Raw genomic sequence first — 21,901 nt, 5'->3', positions numbered from 1 at the left:
GATGGTGTTTAGTGGCGGCTGGCCCATAGGGGGCGCTGGGGCTCCGCCCTACCAGCTGTGGAGGAGATTTTTTTTAAATTATTTATTTATTTATTTTTTAATCAGCTTCAGTTTTACTTAATAGTATGTGTGTGCCTACATGTATTTTAAATCATTTAAACAACATTAACACCAACCGACAACCGAATTTCCGCCGAACTACAGTATGTCATTCTTCCACGGGGCGCTCGGCAAAGTGCCCCTGACCTGCAGCTAAATAGCCAATGAGGTTATGGTTGCTAGGGGGAAATTACTGATAATTGGCCTATCGGCGTCACCAAATTTAACGCCGATGGGGCGCTGGAACTGTAGCCCCAACTGCTACGTAAAATGCGTGAACGTTTATGATCGCTAGAGCTACTTGAGGAGCCAGCAATAGTTTTGTTTTTCATGGTAGTGTCTACAGATACGGACCCCGACTCCCAGACTCCGTCCTATATCCATCGGGAGGAAAAGAGGAGGGAGAAGATGGCGACGAAAAAGGCGAAAAAGAAAGACGAGTGAAATTCTTGTTTAAATAAAACCTAGAGAGAGACAAACACATGCACACAGAAAAATAGACACACAGGAACAGAGACTCACAGAGGAACAGAGACACACAGGAGCAGACACACAGGAGCAGAGACAGAGTGTCTTTTAAGTTTATTTTACATTCAATGGGCAGTGTGTAATAATATCGTTGTGGGTTGGTTGGTTGGTTCTCAATTCTTTGTATGTTACATTTTTATAGGAAATGTTCTCTTTCATTCTCTCTTCAAAAATAACTCAACCCACATTGATAGCATAACGTCTAATATGTCTGTAAATTGTTACTTCTGTGAAACTGGAAACTGAAATTAAATTATTATTGTGGACCTGTAGTCATTTTCCAACTGTTCATTTGAATGCTTACGCTAGATTATGCAGGGAAATCTGTTGGCACACCAGCCCCACCAAGATTTTTTTTCACCAGCCGCCACTGGGCAAGCCTCTTTTTCTTATACTGACGTCTTAGCAATGGCTTTCTTGCTGCAACTCGATCTGTCAAACCTGAAACTTGAAGTCTTCTTTTCACAGTTGAAACTCAGACTTCTTACTACGACCACTATTAAGCTGTGCTTGAAGCTGTTGTCCTGTGAGCTGCCTATCACCAAGCTGTTGATTCTCAGAAACTTGTATTCTGATTCTGTTGTGGCTTTGGGTTTTACAGACCTCTTCCTGTCAGAGTTTCCTCCAGTTTCTGAATGTCTTTTGATCATGAAGACAGCTGTACTCACTGACACCTTGACTTTCTTCACAATTTTTCTGTAGGAAAGACCCGCATTTTTAAGCGTTATAATGAACTCCTTAAATTTCAATAAAAACAGGGGAAAAAATGGGGCATTTTAAAACTTTTGACCAGTAGTGTAGATGGAAATCTGAGTTTTTTCTGACAGTTCAAACAAGATAAACAACAAAGCATGACCATCTACCTGTTTGGATGGTGTCCGATAAACACACCCTTGCTTGTTCTTTGGCACAAAACTGCAGGAGGAAGCTTTGCTAAAGAACATGAGAAGAAGCTTGAACATTTTGGGCACATTCTTTGGTCAGATGAGACCAAGATAAATTTGTTCAGCTTAGATGGAGTCCCACATGTTGACAATGAGATGACACCTGGCCAGGACTTTCGCAGTGAATGCCAAGTCCCGATAGTGCAACACAGTTATCAGTACCACAACCCATCCAGCAAAATGTTCTTTGCCCGAGGGCTTTTTTCCTTTAAAATTCCCTTAACAGTCTTCTATTGGATTCATGTCGGGCAACGTACTTGACTAGGTTGTAGTTTAAACTTTTATATTTTTTGGAAACTCTTGTGGGATTTTGGCAGTGGGCTTTGGATCGTTATCAAGCTGGAATATTCCTCTTCTGCCAAACTTCTTCAGACTGGGCGTCAGCCAGGATTTTGGTCTTGCTACAGACAATCACAGTGCCATCTATAAAAGTCATCTCCCCAACACTTTTTGCGCTAAAATAGCCCCACATAATCAGACTCACAATTTTGTGTTTCACTGTCAGGACTGTGCATTCATTGTGATCGTACTGACCACATTTATGCTGAACATGCCTATATAACAGCAGAATAGCGGCAGGGTAATTGGCTGACTGAGGAATGGTGATGCACCAATCCACTGAGCGGTGTTGACTGATAAACAGAATCTAAATGGAACAGTCATCAGAAGAACCATTACTTTCAGTCTCTGCGCAAAATTCAACATCTGCAGTATGCAAAGCAACAATTCAAGAAACCATGGAGGTTGTGGTAACAAGCGCTGTGGATAGGTGAAGTTATGAAACCGAAACTGTTAAAAGGCATCTGTGAGAGGACAGTGCTTCAAAGGAGGCCTAAAAATACACTGTGAACTACTTGAAGAAACACAAGCTGAAGTTTTTGGAATCCCCCCCCCACACACACACACAGTCCCCTAAAAGTGTCTGAGAACTTGAAAAATCTCCAACGAAAAATGCGAAAATTGCTAAAACAAGAACAGACTGACTCTTAGCTGTCTGCAAAAACAGTTTAAAGCTGAATATTACTAAGACATTGCTAAGCACTGACACAGTCCATGGCCACCAAGACACCTATGACCACTCTGAAGGAGTTAAAAGCTTCAGTGGCTCAGATAGAGAGATTGTACATACAACAACTGTTGTCCAGATTCTTCACCAGTCAGAGCAATAAAGAAAAAGCTACACAGAAACTGTTCAAAGACAACAAAGCGAATGTTCTGGAGTGGCCAAGTCAAAGCTCAGATCTCAGTCCAATCGAGAATTTGTGGCTGGACTTGAAAATAGATGTCCACTCCCGATCCTCAAATAACCTGACAGAGCGGTTTTGTAAGGAAGAATGGGGAAGAACTGCAGTGTCTAGATGTGAAAGGCTGATTAAGAAATATCTACACAGACTCAGTGCTGTGATTGGAGCCAAAGATGCATCTACTAAATGCTGACCTGAAAGGGAGCGAATATGTATGCAATCATTTACTTTACTTTTTGTAATTTTAATCAATCGACATGATTTTCTAAAAATCTCTTTTCAATTTGACATTAAAGAGATTTGTTTTTGCAAATTGTTGTCAACAAACACAAAATATATTTGCCATGATTTCATGTATTCGAGGAACAAAAGGGTGAAACATCCAAGAGGGTAAGTATTTTTTATAGGCACTGTATGTGAATGAGTGAGACCAGAACTTTATATCACTTGTAACTTTTTCTGTGAGTGATCACTGTACATGGGCTGCACATTGGAGTAGTGGTTAGCATTTTTGCCTTGCAGCAAGAAGATCCCTGGTTCGCGTCCCGGCTTTCCCGGGATCTTTCTGCATGGAGTTTGCATGTTTTCCCTGTGCATGCGTGGGTTTTCTCCGGGCACTCTGGCTTCCTCCCACAGTCCAAAAACATGCTGAGGTTAATTGATAACTCTAAATTGCCCGAAGGTGTGAATGTGAGTGTGATTGTTTGTCTGTATATGTAGCCCTGTGACAGACTGTGACCTGTCCAGGGTGTCCCCTGCCTTCGCCCGAGTCAGCTGGAATAGGCTCCAGCACCCCCGCGACCCTAGTGAGGATAAAGTGGTGTATAGAGAATGGATGGGTGGATCATTGTACATGGAAGGATCACTGAATTGGCAGCTCAGTCATCGTTTTTAATTCATGCCTAATGCCAGTTTGTCAGATGACACTGCATTTATAAAATAGGTATCTTAGCTGTGCAGAGCAGCTCTTGGAAATTGATTTGAGGTGACAGCTGGTTAATGTACAGTCTCAAGGGGTGCATTTCAGTCACTATTTCATTTCTCAGTTTGTTGTCTGACAACAGACTGAGAAAACTATGTAAATGACAACAGCTTTATTAGGGATTTGACTGTATGAAAATGTATATGTGACAACAGAGAGTAGGAGAGAAACAAACAGATGTAAACAGCAGCTGAGTTCAGCTTTTAGTGAAACACAACTGGTTTGAAACTTGAGGGCGGCAGATGTAAGCAGTTTCATATCTTAGCAGCTTCTACTTCACACTCTACATTTAGAATAAAAAACACAATAAAATGGATTTTTTTTAATCATACAGGGCTTTTAATGGTTTTGCTGCTAAAATGGCACTGCTGACTTCAGAAAAGGTGTTAATCATGTACATTACATCTAGATATCAGTAGTTATCTGGTGAGTCTGAAACCACTTAATACATGTAAAACTTGTTTCATGCCATTTTGTTTTCTTGTTTCATGTGGGTTCCTCCTGAGCCAGGGCCTTAACATTGTACTGAAATATGGCAGTGGTCATTGAAATATATTGAGTTGTTTGCTGTGTAATTCCTGATGAAACTTGTTGTAGTTTATATATTTCTGCTAAGACTTTCTGAAAGTCTTCCACTTCTGCAGAGTTGAGATCACTGCAAATATTTTAAGCTGCATCTCTTGTCTCCTCACAACTGAGACAGCAGGTGTCCAAACTCTGGCTTAGGAAGGACAGCAGGACATAAACATGCTTTACTTTCTTTTTCAAAGGTTACAGAGGGCAAATTGTGGTAAACAGGAATGAAATATTCAGCCAAAAATACCACTTTTGGCATAATTTTGAGCAATTTTTCATTAAGCTGTTTTAGAGTTACTTATTTTCAAATGGTGGTCATTTTAAAAACAATGCAAACAGAAACATCACAAGACTACTGTAGCCATTACCAGATGAATTTCATCACACATGGGGACTATGAGGAGGACCAGGGATCTTTGAAGATAAATAATACAGTTCAAAAGACAGGACAGACAGCTCCCGTTCTTCATTTTATTCATTTGGAGATAATCTTTATCTTTCTCTCACATGGTTTGCATCAACAACCATCAAAGAAAGATGAAAGACAATGAAATATCAGTAAGACAAAAACACAAACGCAGTACATGTTGGTAAAAATGAACATTTTTGAAAAGTGCAGAATATCATCATCATGTGATGATTCCTGTGTGAACTACTGCATGCTGAGATAGGCTCCACTTCGTTGGCTGAAAAAACATTCAGTAGGTAAAAAACTTAAATTAATTAAATTTCTATTGCATTGGTTCCCATTGTTGGAGAATATTATTTCGTAAATACTCAAAAATGTTGTCATCCAGAATTTGCCAAAATCACACAATTTGTCAGCCATAAAATCATCAGATTCCCAACTTTCCAACAATCCTTGAACAAATCACGTATGATATACAGCTCCAAACAAATCTGAGCTTAAAATTTCTTCAAAATAACTGAAATACCTTATTTAAAAATTTGCCAAAAAAGAGAGAGAATTGGCAGCAGATCATGTAAAACCCTAAAACTTTTGAGCTCTCAGCCAAAATGGGAAGACATGAAGGAATAATAGCCATGTGACAACAATTCTGAGAGTTTTCAGGTAAAAAAAATTCCTTGAAATTGCTAGGAGTTCAGAAGATTCAATCAAGAAATTTTTATAACATTTTTTTCTTCTTGAATTAAGCACTACAGTTCATCTTTAAAGTGAGATACAACAGAAAATATCCTTATATAAAATAATATTTGACAGTAATGTAAAAATACTATAACTGAAAATCTCCATGTTCCTTATAACTATGTGGGGGACATTATACATACTTCACATCAGGGATGAATAGCTGGATTTTCATAATATGTGAAATGCCAAATACAAGTACATATTTCATCTGAAGGAATATACTTTTTAAATATTCAAACAAGTACACTGCAAATACATGTGTTTCAACGTAAACATTATCTTACATTTAGGTAACAAAATAAACATATCTGGTGCGTATTGTTTTAAATTATGATAAACAGATATGCATCAGATTTTCCATATGGAAGCATTTTGGAAGTAACCATATTGTTCTTTACTCTAAACAGAACAGCAGGGGGAGCTCTTTCACAATAAGAGAAGGAGCCTTAGGTCTTAGTCTTTTATTGTGCTGAATTGTGATGTGGGACTTTTTCCTCTCACCAGCTTCTGCATACCTTCTCCTGAACTATTTGAAAGGTCAGTCACTTAGATTACTGTTTAATAAAACTTACATGATTGTAGCTGTAAATCATTATAAATGAGACTAATTGCATTGCACGGCTACAGAACTACTAGTCTGAACTCCTGTGATATTAATGTGAAACAGGGGAAGAAGGTGTGATGACTTTACTTCATCAAAAGCACATTGTTTGATATTTTGCTCAATATTGCCTCTTTTTATCAAAGGAAAATAACTATTTCTTGTTCCAACACAGTATCTCTAGAGCATGATGAACTTCATGGAGTCACAGTCCAGAAATCGCAAGCCAGTACCGAATGTGTTTGTCATTTGCATCGTGTAGCGCCACACATCTGTGACAGAAGAGTTAATGAGGTAGTTAATATTGGCTTGTGGAATGTTTAGGACTTGGTGAAGTTGGTGGACATTCTGAGTGACAGGAGGATGTAGATGGACATATCAGTCCACAAAGTCCCACAGATGTTGGCTGGGTGACATGTCTGGAGAGTCAGCGGAGTGTGTTAGGACTGGAACATTTTCAGCTGTTACTACAGAAGAACGATGCATATTCTGGAGTCATATTGTCTTGTTAAAGCTTTAAGTGATGGTGCTAAATGAACGTCACGGCCATGAGTGACAGGATAATAGTTGAGAATTGTGTGGTATTGAGACTGAAATCAATGAAATGCAGCTGTGTTCTTCATCCATGACATATTATTGTCCAAACCATCACTCTTTTGCCTCCATGTGCCGTTCTCTGTACAACATTGCATCCACATGGTGTTCAGTTGTCACGGTTAGTGTGGTTCAGGTGGAGCAGGTTGTCCATCAAATGCAAAGTTGGTGTTTTGATATCCAGCTTCCTCCAGGTGCTGAACTGTCCATGGCCAAGATGCTGAACCCCCAGTGTCTCTCAATGGCAGGTTATTTCTTTGCATGGCAGCTCTGCCACCATTGATATGGGAATGGGTGAATGAGAAACACATTTTAAAGTGCTTTGGAGCCTTAGGTTTTTTTTTTTTTTTTAAAAAAGCACCATATAAAGACAATTTCTCATTTACTGTACTGTCTGAATTGCTTTATTAGACTACAAGTAGTAGAGCTGTGAACATTCAGCTACGTATGTGGACACAGCCCTAACTGCCAGGCCAGCATCCACCAAACTGTGTCATTTGAAAAAAGCTGCATTTTAGAGTGGCCTTCCTGTCTGACAGCTGTCCATTGAAATCACACCTGATGGACGATGGATTAAATACCATCTGAACCCCAAAATAAGAGGACGGTCAAAGCAGAACAGAGGATTGTTGGCTGTCCTCTCCCCTCCCTCATGGACATCTACTCCTCAGCAGAGCTCAGAACATCATCAAGGACAGTTCACACCCCAGTTCTCAGCTTTTTGATCTGTAGCCCTCTGCAAGGCATTACAGATGCATTAAAGCAAGGACAAACAGACTTAAAACAGCTTATTTCCGAGAGCCATCGCCACCCTAAACTCTCACGTGTCACACCCAGGCAACAATATAATGTGAAATGTGCAATATGCACCACTACCTTATTCACTCTGTTATTTATATTCACTGTTTATTTATACTGTATAATTGTAAATAGACTGCGCTATCTTTAAGATTTCTTTGCACTGAAAAAAGCATATTCTATTCTAAGTTAGTGGTTGAGAATTTGTCACTAGTTGAACAGCTTAAAACTTTTTGTGCACAGTTAGATGTTCCTCTCAATTACAAATAAACACAATTTATTTTGTTTTCTGCAGATAATTCATGTTATTCTGAACAACTTGATAATGTATGGAGCCTGGGCTGAACCTCCAAACGACTTGTCTAATGGGACTGAGCTCTGAGGCTCTGGCACAACAACAGCCTGGTAACGAACATTATAATAACACGCTCAGATCAATGCTGCACTTGGAGGTTGAGAGAGAAACCCTTATCTGTGTTGTACTATCTACGGGTCAAGGTTTAGCCCAAACTTAAATAAAGGCAGCTTCGCTTTGTGAGCTACCGATTAGATCAATCAGTCCTTTAATTCCGACAACCAGACATGTGACCGTGAGACCACGCGTTTTCCACGTAGCCTGTCCTGACTCTCCATCCACTAAAAGCTATTTAAAGTGAAGGAAGGTAAATCTTGGTTACAGCTTACAGCCTTCACACACATTTGGACCAATAGCAGCCGGAGCAGCGCTGGTTTAGCCAATGACGAGCCGCAGAGAGCTGCGCACTGCTGGGCTGACGACGAGCATGGAGCGGAGCAGCGTCCTCTTCGCTCTTACTAACTTTTAGCGTTTAGTTTCATTTCGGACTGAAAGGTAAGTTTGCTGCAAATTTGTAACAATATTATTACTTTATCTGTGGCAAGTTTTTGGGAGCTAAAACTCGGCGAAACGTTTCAACTTCGGTTCTCGACTTGTCGGTGGATACTAAACTCCTCGCAGAAAAAAAATAAAGCTCAACTCAAACATTCTTTCTGCGCTTCATTAACGAACTTCACGGCTGGAAACTTGGTCTATGGTATTTCAGACTTCACATGCGGAGTCGGGACGGTAATTAACGCTAAATCGGTGCGCCGTCGTTTCTTTGCGTATTTCAGGCCGTCGGTTGTTTTCTCCTCCAACCTGAAACTCATTTTGAAAGTCACATAGATAAATGAGCTTCTGTGAAAATTAGTCTCACGTGTGTCAACTTCGGGTGTTGCTTGTTTGTTGCATGATATTGGGAAAAATCTGATATTGCGTTTTCTTGTGATAAATATGCTGCAATACGTTAAAAAGTAAATGAATCTCAATGAATTGTTCCAAGAATGACCGATGGGATTTTGTAGAGCAGTGCATCTACATGTTTATTGTGAAATACATATAATAAAGCTGTTTGGAGCCATCTCATATGGTGCAACACATGCAAAGGCATCCCAGTAGTTTTTTGTTTTCTGTTTTTTTGCTTTGGAAGACATTCAGAACTTTGTGGTGCTGACTTAAATGGTCAAACAAATAAGTTGTGTTGCTTCATGTAGCAGCAACAATTGAATTCACTGCCAACAAAGTACCTGATTTTCATGAACACCAGCCTTTCAGTAGCTGATATACTTCCATTCTGCTAACTAGAGCTCTTCATTATGGCCAAAATGATAATCCAGATAGTTTTTATCGGTATTTAGATCATGATTATAGCTTGAATTTTAAGACAGAATATGTTTATCGTGCTTACAATGAACAAATAAGACTTAAAATCATCTTCACCTGAATACAGAGCATCTCCTCGAGGCAAAACGGAAATAAGTGTGCTCAGGACTCCTTACTTTCTGCACAGCTGCTTGCCAAAAGACACTACAATTCACCGGCGTTCCCTAAATGCCTCACTTGCAGGCTAATGTAGGAGCTAAGTAGGTGTGCACAGAGCAGCTTCTATTTTTTTTTTGCTGCAGCTCCAACAGGTGTATGACCAACAATTACTTCGAAAAGAATGAAATAAGCAGTTCTAATGTCAGATTTACTGGAAACTAAGTGATTTCTACACATGGCTGAGTGGAGCTTTTTAACATCATAGAAGAAGTCAGTCACGTTCATTTAATTGTGAGAAGCCAAAATCTTGATCATGGTAAATATTTCATTGTGTGGCCCTACATCTGATGGTGTGCAGGATTTTTGCAACCAAGTCTTTCTTTTCTTTCTTTCTTTGCTGGTTCTCACTCATTTTGCTGTGCAAATGCAGAGCTTGAATGTCAATAAACTGTCCTGGGACACTTCCTGACATGTGACTATAGTGCATATCATAATGTAAATATTAAATGGATATATCACCCAGCCCTGATGTGAATGAGTCTCAGTTTAGTTTGGAAGTTAATTTCGAGTCAGTCTGTAGCAGTTAATAGTTTTGCGACAGCCGTCCACAGAGTGAAGCAGACACAAAAGTTTCGTCTTGCTTTGTGTTTCATTTTTGTTGTCCTTTCTATGTTTGCAGGAGTGAGCTGCTCTGAGCAGTCATGGGGGAAATAGAGGGTTCATATCGGGTCCTGCAGACTCCAGGCACAAGACTGGGAGCCCAGTTCAATGCTGGTATCAGCACGCTGGAGCCGGGCCAGAGCCTCAGTGGCAACATGATCAGCGGGAGCAGAAGCCATGGGCGTGGACTGCAGATTCGTGTGCAGGGGCTGGACGACTCCCAGGAGTTCTTTGATATAGATGTAAGTTTCCTCTCGGTGTGTTTCCTACATCCTCTTGTATTTACACTGAGATAAGACTGCAGTTTGGCACACAGCAGGATACGCATTACCATGGCTGCCCTGCTTGCGTGTAGCTTGGGGTGGTGACAGCTGCCACATGGCTTTGGTGCTGAAATCCCTTCCTCCTTAAGGCTTCTTATTCGGGCAACTTAGTGTAACTCACCAGGTCGCTTTTTAGTTTCTTGGCTGTGATTCCTGTTTTCTTGCCTGTTCCAGAAACTTAACTAAAAAAAGAACTTGATATTAAAGACCTGCTCTGGTGAATGTTTTTTTTAATGTTGTGTCCATATATATTTTTTTTTACGTGCTGGATGACAAATAAGCAGTCAAACCTGTGGCTGAGCATTTCTACCTTAAAACTGCAGGCTGTGGATGACAGTCTTAAAAACACAGATGAGTTTTTTGGTTAAATCAGTAACTGGGGAGGCTGTTGCTATTGTTGTTTATTAGTTTGATTTTGTGTAAGATTTAGAGATTTTGGAGCAATGCAGTAGCATAAAGTGCTAAGTGCATACTTAAATCATTAACCATCTGAACCCCAAAATGCACAAGCAGATTAGACAGGCCTGTTGTCTTTAAAAGTCAGCAAAATAAAACAATTCATCACATCCAGAAATTTAGAAACAGAGAGATTAATCAGATTTTCAACTTTTCCGTGGTCCTTAAACTACTTACCTGCAAATGATATTTCATTAAAATCACTTTATATTACAGGTCTCATTTGAACATTTGGCAAAAAGTAAACAATTTGCACCAGATTATGAAAAAACAACTAAAAAATTGTGTTCTCCTTAGTGCAACCATGAAGTCATCAGTGACTCAGCTGTGAGCAACAAATTCAGAAACTTCTCAGGTGAACTGCAGGCTGTGTTTACACAGAGCAAAGGCAAATATGAAACCGTTTTTTGTGATATATGCCAGTATGACTTTGCCATTTTGCACAGCAGACTTTTTGACTTCTCTGTAGTTCTTGCCGTGGTTGTATTATTTCTAGAGGTGCAAGACTTTATATTCCAGTAAAAAAAAATGTAACCGGACCATAGAAACCCCCTGTAACTGCTTGGAGTTCAGTGGGTTAAGTGAAAAAAGTAAATCATAGCCAGAAAGTCTTGCTTTTGTTTTTTCTTTTCATTGTAATTACTCTACAGAGAAGTTAATCCCCTTTAAAGATTGGCAGTTGGTTGGAGCAAACGTTTAGATCCACACTGTTGCACTGCTTTCCCGTGTTGACTTGCCAAGCTGCTGCAGGAGTCATTCACAAGGCAAATAGGAAGCAATAAGGAAGCCACTATATCAGAGCATGTTTCCTGCCTTTTTCTATGGAGGGAAAATGGCAAAGTGATCCGAGTGGAAGCTCCACAGTGATTAAATCCACAGTTCAGTGAACGATTTATGGTCCTGGCGGCTGCTAATTATGTTTGAATCGGTTAGTATATTTATACTGTCCTAAATCCTTGTGTAGCCACTACAATAACGGGTCTGGCAGATGTAGTTTAGGGCCACTGCTGAGACAGACATTTCATAATCTTATGCACCATATGTTGTCTCAAAGTCTTAAGCTAATGGAATGTGACAGACTCGAGTTTAATTTGTGTGGAAGTGGGTCCATGTGCCGTTCAGTCTGGAGGAAAAGAAAGTTCCAAGCTATGTTTGTCAGTTTTAGGAAAATATCCTGCCCTGAGAAGGCTGAACTCGGCTCTGTGAGTTCAGCGCTGCACATGGTGTTGATAGGAGGTGGCAGACAGAAATACATGGCTGCAAAAGGAGAATGACCGCAATCCTGTTGTCAAGCAGACTGCCGTTTGCCAAGAACAAGATGGCCTCTGAGAGGCTCTGTTGTTCACCAACACTGCTTAATATTTGTGTTCATTCATTCTGAGGAGTCGTGGGCTGGTGGGAGAGTAGTATTAGTCTCTGTGTGCACATTGATGCACAGCTGTGTGAGTTATGCTTCTGTTTCAGTACAAGAACATCTACATATTATTTCCCTTACATCTGTCAGACCACAGTTTTTTAAAAGAAAAATGTATAAAACTGTCGTATTTTTCCTACACTGTAATAGTATTTTTTCCGTGTGCAGACTGTATACAAAAATAGAAACAAAATTGCAGTGTGGAATTTTTGCAATGGCTGTGGCCTTCAAGTAACTGCCTCCCCTCATTGTGGCATTTTGGTTGCTCAGCTGCCAAAATATCTTATACATTTGTGTACAGTGCTGCCATTTACTCTCCTTGTACAGTGAAGAAGTGCTGAATGAGTAAAATATCTAATTGTAATATTTAACAGATACTGTTACATAATTGTTTTTCAAGACAAGATTGAATTCACTAACCACTGTGCAATAGATATAAAGCATGTAATGGCGCCTGATGAGATACTGTCAGAAGTCTGTCGCACAGGAGGATGACATGAATTTGTAAAACCACTGACACAAAAGTTTAAAGTCTGGGTCAGTAAACTGTGGCTGTTAACCGTCTGAATCCCAAAACCTGTCAGCAGGTTTCAAAGGCATTTTATCTTTTCAAAAATCTCAAACTACCCCATTAATCAGCCAGACACCGTAAAAGCAGAAAGAATTGTTGGAAAAGTTAACCTTATCTGGGCTTATGATGATGACTGTACATCAATCACTTTCACCTATGTCTCATGTAAAAACATTGCCAAAAATAAACAGTTTGCTGTAATCATATTTTGTAAAACACTAAAGGTTTTGCACTCCCAACAGAACTGAGAAGCAATTAGTGACTCGGTTGCAAATTGTCTAATTTTTGTAAATACATTTTTTTTTGTTTTGTATGATTTGTGGCATTTATACTGCCATACTGCACAGAAGACATTTCTTATTTCCCTCTAGTTTTCGTCAAGGTCGTGCTGCTTCCATAGAGGTACGAGACTTCATATTGCAGTGAAAAATGTGACAGGAGCAAAACTGTTCAGAAACTACTCAGGGTTCAGAAGATTAAATCATGAAACTGGGGTTTTGCCAGTCGAACCACAGCGTGAATGCCTCAACCTCGCAGTGTGCGCTGATCAATGGACACCATAAACAACCTCTGAAAGTTTCAACCTTCTGAGATTAGATAAAATTGAATTATAGGATTAGTGTCATTATTTTGCCTCGTGTATTCTTATATATTGCACCTTTGTCCCTGTTTTTATCTTGATTTTTACTGTGTCAGTCTGGCGTACATTATTCATCGAGTCTCTTGTGATGGTAGTGAACTGTAGAAACATATGGTGCAGGAGAGATTGTGTATTTATGGCCATATAATGTCTTTAGCCTGGAACTAAGACAGACAAATCAGATCAGAGAGCGTGTGCTTTGATCTGTTGGCCCATCATCTGCTGCAGGTATCCAGCCCGGGTCATCTTCAGCAGACATTTGCTTGCATGGCTCTGGTCCACAGGCTCCTCCCACAGCCAGCGCAGGAGAAAGCTCAGCCTTGTGGTTTCTGGACAGGGAGGCAGGGCCGGCAGGGCAGGGGAACACAGGCTCCTTTTATCCAGCACAGCCGGCCCCTTTGCTGGCCTTAACTTCCAGCTCCAAACTCGCAAAAAAAGAGCCGAGGGTGGGATGAGGAACCTAGCTGTGTGAAAACGCAGTACAGTCGGGGCGCCGGTGGGAGGGAGGGAATCCGGGTAGGCTTTGCTTTAGTGTTAGCAAACAAGCGCATAAATAGCAAGGTTGACAACCGAGTGGGCTGGGAGAGGGGGGCAGAAGAGAGGGGCAGTTTGTGGTGTTAAGAGCAGTTCAGAGGGAGCAGTCGTGGCCAGCTCAAAGTTTGAGTCGATGGGGGAGGGGACGCACACTCAGGAGTGGAGAAGAAGTTTGACCGAGGAATTTGTACCCCCGGCCTGTTGAGAAAATCGCATTTAGAGTTTGACAAAACGTGTAAAATTTGTTTTTATTTGTTACTGCTGTTTTCATTTTATGTAAGGAACAAGATGCAACTATATTAAATCTCTCTGAAGTCCAAACAGTGTAAGTGTTATGCTCCCGTCACATTTTTACTAATTTTTCGCTGCAGTATGAAGTCCTGCACCTCTATGTAAACAGCACAACCATGACTAGAATTAAAGAGAACTCAATAATGTCTTCAGTGCCGTATGACAATTATATTGTGATAAGTCAAAAAAGGGAGAAGATAAACCCCTGGAAGTTATATGTACAGCATCTTTACAGGTTACTCTCTATACAGTAAATATTTCAAATTTAACATTTTTAATTTGTCTCCATACTTGTCCCGGCTCTGTGTGACTACAACCTGCAGTTCAGCCAAAACAATCCCAAAGTTTCATCATGTGACTGTTGGTCTCAGCTAAGTTACTAATGGCTTCACAGTTTTTACTTTTTCACAGAATCTGGTGCATTTGCTTTAGTGAATTTTAAATGAGATGTGTAGAATAAAGTGATTTTGATTAAATACCCCAATTGTAAGCTCAGATTTGGTTGATTTTCTTGATGGACCGATTCATCACACATTTAGATTTAGTTTAAAGACTGTTGTATGATTCAGACCCCAAACACTCGGCCTTCTTTTACATTTCTGGCTGATAAATGTTGTCATTTTGACAATTAAAACATGCTTTTCAATCCCACAGGTGGGTTTTGGGCTTCTCAGGGTTACATTAGTATAGAATAGAAATGTGTTTATCTGTGTAACACATGGAGGAGAATCTGTTTCATGTGCTGCTCATAAAAAGAGAGCTCTTGTTCATCATTACAACCACTCAGCTCTCTCTCTCTCTCATTCACACTGTCCCACTGTACACTGAAGTAGCTAAACAATCTAGCAGCTGTGAAAGACTCATTAAACATCTCAAAAAGTCCTTCACTTTGCATATTACAGCCGTGTTTCTATATAATAACAGAGCTGCTGTAATTGGTCCATTAGATGTGGAAGCAAAAGATGTGTTGACATCAATATTTTTATGACATGTCTTTCTATGACGTCAGTTTATTATAACAAATGTATTTCTTTGGTGTCACGATGTTTTTGGCTCCAGTCGTTGGTCAGCTGCAGTCAGTGCCACAGTTTCAGTGGTGGCTGCAGCAACGTTCAACTCGGCGTTGAAGTTTCCAGAGATGCAAGAATTTCAAAGTCTGAGAGGACTTCAGTGATCACAGAACAAAAAGATGGTTTATGAACTGTGCATAGTTTGGATGGCAGACCAAAGGAGCACAATGTACGAACATCTGTTTGCATCTCTCCTGCTCTCTGTGCTCGCATAAACTGTATTTCAATTCCCAATGAAGCTGTTGTCGTTTACATATTTTGCTGTTTCTTTTGTCAGACAGTTGAACAAGTATGGACTAGTGACTGAAATGTGGCTTATTAGGACTTCATGTTAACAGTCAGTTCCAAGCTGCTGCTCTGCACCATTAAAATCCAGATTTTTCTAATTGCAACATCTTCTGACAGACTCACATGACGGCTGTACTAACAATTCAGCTTCATTTTCATGGATTTCAAAGCTACTACTAAAGTCAGAACCATTACTCAAGAAGAAAATGAGTTGCTTCAGCTGCTCTGTGCTTGTGAAAGATGCATGCATGTAAAATATGCTCTGGAAACACGACTACTCATCTCTGCTGTTCCTCTTCTGGTCATTTTGTTGCTGTTGGTCTCTACCTCAGAAGCAGCCAGCTATCCTCAGTGTTTTCTGTGCTGTGAGGCTGAAGATTATCTGGGTTACACAGGTGACCGTGGCAGGAGGCAAACTGTAAAAGACCAGATCCCGATTAGCACCGCCATGCAGTGTTTATCTGCCAACAAACGTCGCTGCCAAGTGTCCACAGGTGTGCTCCTGAAGCCAGGCAGTTAAAAAAAAAAAAAAAGAAACCAGCAGCGATTCTACAGAATTAAAGTTAAGAAAGGCATCAAAGAAGCTGTTGAAACTCTGCGCATAGGCTTGTGAAATTGGCCACTGGTGTGCAGAGCTTTAAAATGTATATTAGTAGGAAAATCTCCTGGCGGCAAGGCCTAAACAATGTGCATCCCACTGTGCCAGATGCAAGCCCCAACACACCCCTGCTGTGAGGAGGAGGTTCACTGGGAGCCTTAAACCCAGCTTAACCTGTCATGCAAGGTACGACCCAGCCCTGCATGTGGGTCGGCCGATATTTGGGTTACACCTGTGTTTCTTTGTCTGCTTTCTTCTCATTTCTCCTTCTTTATGCATGAGAAGAGCAGTTAGTTCTCACCCACAGTTGAGTGCTTTTCAAACTAAAACACACACACAGAGGAAGATTTGTTCCCTAGAGAAACATCTGTTTGTCATAATCCCCGCTGTTCTCGGAGCTTGATTGAGTGACCCACTGACCTGCCTTAGTGTTGGCGCTCTGAGATGAGCCTGTGGTCCACACCACAAGTTGGGTGTGAACAAACTCCAGTGATCTCGCTGCCACATCACACATGTGCCTCGACTTAAAAAAAAAATGGCAGAAAGGCCTGTAGGTAGCAGCCTACTGGTTTATGACACATCTGTGGGCATAGTAGAATGAGAAGGCTTTTTAAAATGCTAGAAACATAATCAATTTTTTTTTTTTATCTGATAATCCTATTTTCAGGTTTACTGTTTGATTTCAGAAGATCATAATGTCCATAGAATTTGATGTAAAACCATGAGTTTCTGGGCCTTTTTTTGCTTCTGTCACATTTTTCTTCACTGTGGGCTCCTTTTTCACTGAAATATGTAAACATGCACCTCTATGGAAACAGCACAGCCACGGCTAGAGGTAGAGAGGACTCAAAAATATCTTTTGTGCAGTGTAACAAAATGATGATGCCATAAATCATAGACACACAGTGTAAACACAGCCTGCAATTTAGCCAAAAAGTGTCTGAATTTTTGTCTGCGGATCTGTTGCTGAGTCACTAATGGCTTCCTGGTTGTGCCGAGGAGAGTGGAATTTTGTGTTTTTGCCAAATTAATTTTCTCATCTGCGAGTTACCAACTTATCTTTGGGTTGTGAGCAAAACAATATCTGTCATCTTATGTTTGGAAGCACCTTTTCCCTCCATTTTAAAGCATTTTGTAGAGCAAACACCTAATGGGTTAATACACAAAATAATTGACCATAAAAAAAGATGTTAGTTGCAGCTGTGGTCTTCACAGTGTGGCCTTGGTCAGTAAGAGGAGAAATTGAAGGAAAAAAAAATGTCTTCATTGCTGGATACATGTCTTTAGATGGGTCAGTGCAGAACAGTGTGCTGCTACATCACTGATACTGTCTGTGTATTTACGCTTGGCTGTAGTGAAGGTGATTTGCAGTAGCGTACCTTGTCCTGTTTGCTTGCCGTTTGGCAGCACTTAGATTTGTGTGAAAATGTCACCCCTCCCACTCAGACTGGAGAAGATAAAGCTGAAAGTCAAAGTTTGATCTTACTGAGTGCTGCAGCTTTACATTCCTGCAGAGGGTTAATGAGTAACATGAAGGAGGGGCTTCTGAAAGCAGTCAACGCTGAGTGGTTAACTCATGACTGCTGCACTCAGGAAATAATCAACAGTTCAAATCTGCCATCCTCTTCTGGTTTTCTTGTCAAACCAGCTGCCCCAAATCTGGGTTTTAACTTTCTCTTGATTAACCACCCAAACCCCAAGCAGTTCCTGGGTGTGTCTCAGTCATACTAACTGTGGGTAGCATGCACAACATTTTCCAAGTGCTCACAGGGTTATCAATACTGGGAGAGAAAGCTGTACGATAAAATTACTAGAGGGATTTTACGATTACATTTTTAGTTTCCATCCTTTTCTCCTGTCTGTTCTGTATGAACACAGCCTCCGGTTCAACACAAAATGTTCAAGTGCATCTAGAAATCAGACATGAAATCATGATTTTAACCTTAGATTTGAGTCACCAGTGTAATGGCGTGTCACAGGTGTGTAGCTCAAGTACAGCTGGAAATTTGAAGATTTGACAAAGCTTTGTTTTTACAGTTTCTGACCACTAAATGGTGTAATTTGCAAAGTTTAAAATGTATTTTCTTTTAAAGACAACATCTCTTTCAAACCCACTGGTGTGTTTTGGGGTTTTAGGGATTAAAGCAACATTTTTTCATCTGGTTGAGTAATGATTAGTATGGTTCTAGCTGTTTGACACTGCAGTTTAAGCTTCAAACCCACAGCTTTGATGCTGGTTAACCTGACTTTACTCTAAATTACAACAGAATGAGGTGTACATTGTAAACCTCCAGGGACAGCGGGGAGAAACGAGGATTACTGTATGGAAATGTTGTGTAACCACAGGGAAGATTTGGCTTTGATTTAATAACTTTGTTGACAAAGCACTTCAGCCATTGGTTCCATCTGCTTGGTGCTCAGTGTGTGACTACATTGAATCTCTGTGGAAACAAAAAAAAAAGCTTTTTCTGAACTAGTCAAACTGAAGAAATGCCTCCAAAATTCATTTGAAATACTCGCTGTGTGGAGAGCATGTCTGGCCTGCACTCAAAGGCAACCCAGACAAAGTGTTGTAACACGGTGATTTTTATTCTTGGTGTGAGACAAGCTGTAATCAGACACTGAATATGTGGAAAACGGGCATTTTACAACAGATTCCTACAATTTATGGATGTTGTGCCAGTCGGTTTCACCTGCAATTTACAGATTTTTCAGAATGCAGAACATATGATGGCATCAAAGTAATGAAAAGGCTACAGTAAATCTTCTGGTGTTCCTTGAGTTGTAATGCTTTACTTCAGCCAATGCAAAGCAGTTCTTTTTATAAGGCTTTTAAAAATACTATTTCACATTACAACCAGATGTTTCAGGCTATAATTTTCTCAAAAAGTCACAGGCTAGGGTTCCAAACCTCAACTGCAGTGTGTTCTTAGTACATAGTAATTAGTTCATCGTTTAGTGAAAACAAACCCCAGAGCGTTGAGAAGGTAAACTTCTGCAGATTTCCTGCCTGTGATTTTTGTGCTGCACTCTGCTCAGGGCCAGACAGCAGCGGTGCACTACAGAGAAGTCTGCTTTCCAGCCTGTGTAGTTCTGTTGTAAAGCTCAAAATGTTCAGTACAGCAAAGTTTTATGTTAGAATTGTACAGTGGGTCCCCAGCATTTAGAAACCGCTGAATGCTAACTGGACAATTTGCACATTTAGCACAATTTTCCATTTTTCACCTGTATGGACAATGTTTCAGAAACAGTTAGGTCAATATGGACAGTACTCCAGTGGCTTTGGGGATTATTGAGGACGCTCAATCTATTTAATTCTCTGTAACCCAAAACCTGTTTTTGGGTTTGAAAAGAATGCTATTTTTAATAAACTGCCAAAATTGCAATGTTTATCAAAACCAGAAACTAAAAGAGACAAATCAACTTTCCCACAGTCCTTACCATCTGTGATGTTTGGTTCCATCAAGAAAATTCCCCCGATATAAGGTTGAAGTCGTGTTATTTCATCAAATCAGTTTATTCTACATGTGCTGGTACCATTTTGCCAAAAGTAACCGCTTTAGAAAAACTAAAATTCTGAAGTCCTCAGGATAACTATAAAGGCTTTAATGTCAGTTGTGACTAACATTCAGGTACTTGGTTTTAAAAATGCAAAAATATCTATACGAGTTACCATTTACTTATTCAGTTTTGGTAACACCTGTACTCTCCTGAAAATATCACTTCTTTTTTAGCATTATTTGTAAAGTAAATAATCACACAAATTAAAGTTTTTATGATTTATGGCTGTAACATACTGCACAAAAGACATTTTTAAATTCTCTGAACTTCCAGCCATGTTTGCACTTTTTTTAGATAGATACTTTATTAATCCAGCGGGAAATTTAAGAGATGCAGGACTTTATCTTGCAGTAAAAAATGAGGCCGCAGTGATTTAAAAATGTGACGAGCAAACAAAACCAAAATGCCCTAATCTGCCTGGATTCAGCATCCTCAATAAGCCATCAACTACTCTAATAGTAACCATATTGGCTCAACAGTTTTCTAAATATTGTCAATATAAGAGATTGTTAATTACTGCAAATTATACAAAATGTCCTACCTGTACAAGATACCATTTTGCAGTTTCTAAATTGTGGGGAACCACACTGTTTGTTTCTAACATTAATTTGTGGTACTAAACATTTCTCAGTTCAAAATGGTGGTGAGTCAACCAGACGGACACATTTTTGCTGTTTCGCTGCTCATCCAAGTCGAGGAAACTATTTGAATGGACAGATGGAAGATAAGCAGCCGTAAAACTCACAATGAAGTGGATCATTTACAGACGCCACATATTTTATGCACCACACAGACAGACGGCATTTATTCATCTTCGAACACAAGCCTTCCTGTCCTCGGCCATAGAAAATACATTTGTGATAATGGTGGCAACCGTGTTGTTTAAGATTCCTTTTAAATATTCCAATACAATTTCTCTCCCCAGAGCGATTGTGTCATCAGAGGACTTCTAAAATCTTTGTGTTGACACAGCGATGAAAATAATGATTCATTCTCTTCTTTTGTTTTTTTTTTTCTTCTTTTCAGCCCAAAGCCTTTGGACAGGCCCTCCTCACTGAGGTTTTCCACAGAGGCAACCTCATGGAGAGTGATTACTTTGGCCTCGAGTTTCAGAACATGCAGATGAACTGGGTGCGTACACAAACAACTTTAATTTCCTGTATGAATGTGCAGGAGCTGCCGTGCAAACTGACTGTATGTGTCCGTTAAAGTTGACTGCATTGCAAAGGTCAAACGTCGCAGCTTGATGACACGATTCAAAGTGCAACATCAGCTTTAAGTCTTCGTGTTTCCCTTCTTCAGCTTTCTGCATCAGCGCACACAGAGAGGCAGTTCTGTTTTCACTGGACTTGAGTAGTATATAATCTAAGAATATTTTTAACTTGTCCCACACGAGTGCCCGTATACGGCCGTCAGACTTTCCATTGTTTTAATTCTTCCAGAAATAGAAGTGAAATTCAGGACCACCAACAAGTTGTGTTTTTTTTTTTTTTTTTTTTTTTTTTTTGTAAAGCAGCAGAGAGGAGCTCTTAAGCACACTATAGATCTTCTTCAAAGAGAACGTGTTGTTTATTAAGTGTCTCTGGCCTTTTAGCTCCTATTTTGATGTGCATTGAAAACCTCAGTGCTTATATGCAGTCCAGTTGTTGCTCTGCAGTTTGGTTTCTAATGGAGATTCCTCTTTTAACCCTGTGGACTCCATAATCCATCAGCAGATCTGAAAGGCTTTTTGTCTTTAAAAAAATCACCACATTTGCACCATTTATTAGCCAGAAATTTTACAAACCACAAAAAGTGATTGGGTTTTGAACTTTACAACGATCCTTTTAATGTGGACAGTGGACGAAATCTAAGTTCATCATGATTTATCATTAAAATCACTGAATTCTTTGTTTCATGTCAAAAATTACCAATAATCAACCAGGTTCTGTAAAAAACGATTTAAAAAAAAAAAATCTGCATCTCTTGTAGGGCTGGACCCGAATATCCGGATATTCGTTCGCTATGGCACTATCCGGATATTAATTTGGTATCCGAATATTCCCCCCTCGCGTTACTGTCTTCCTTCGGCCCACATCTTCACATATCGGCTCATCTCATCATGTGATCACATAAACATATACACATATGTCTATAACATATACACATATGTCGATGTGA

At 39.9% G+C, this 21,901-nt stretch overlaps 1 protein-coding gene across 2 annotated transcripts in view; it reads left to right on the top strand.

Moving 5' to 3' along the window:
* The first annotated feature begins 8,159 nt into the window (after positions 1 to 8,159).
* farp2 (FERM, RhoGEF and pleckstrin domain protein 2) overlaps positions 8,160 to 21,901 on the top strand; it is a 48,179-nt gene continuing 34,437 nt past the window's right edge. Inside the window, exons 1-3 of one of the 2 annotated variants that reach the window (XM_022191995.2) lie at positions 8,160 to 8,366; positions 10,015 to 10,237; positions 20,768 to 20,872. In XM_022191995.2, coding sequence (XP_022047687.1) covers positions 10,037 to 10,237; positions 20,768 to 20,872 — 306 coding nt within the window. In that variant the 5' untranslated portion in view covers positions 8,160 to 8,366; positions 10,015 to 10,036. The remainder of the gene's footprint in view (positions 8,367 to 10,014; positions 10,238 to 20,767; positions 20,873 to 21,901) is intronic. The other variant, XM_022191994.2, reaches the window with a different exon arrangement.

This window comes from Acanthochromis polyacanthus, chromosome 4, assembly GCF_021347895.1.
Source record: "Acanthochromis polyacanthus isolate Apoly-LR-REF ecotype Palm Island chromosome 4, KAUST_Apoly_ChrSc, whole genome shotgun sequence".
NCBI lineage: Eukaryota > Metazoa > Chordata > Actinopteri > Pomacentridae > Acanthochromis > Acanthochromis polyacanthus.
This window is presented reverse-complemented; position numbering and strand designations above follow the sequence as displayed.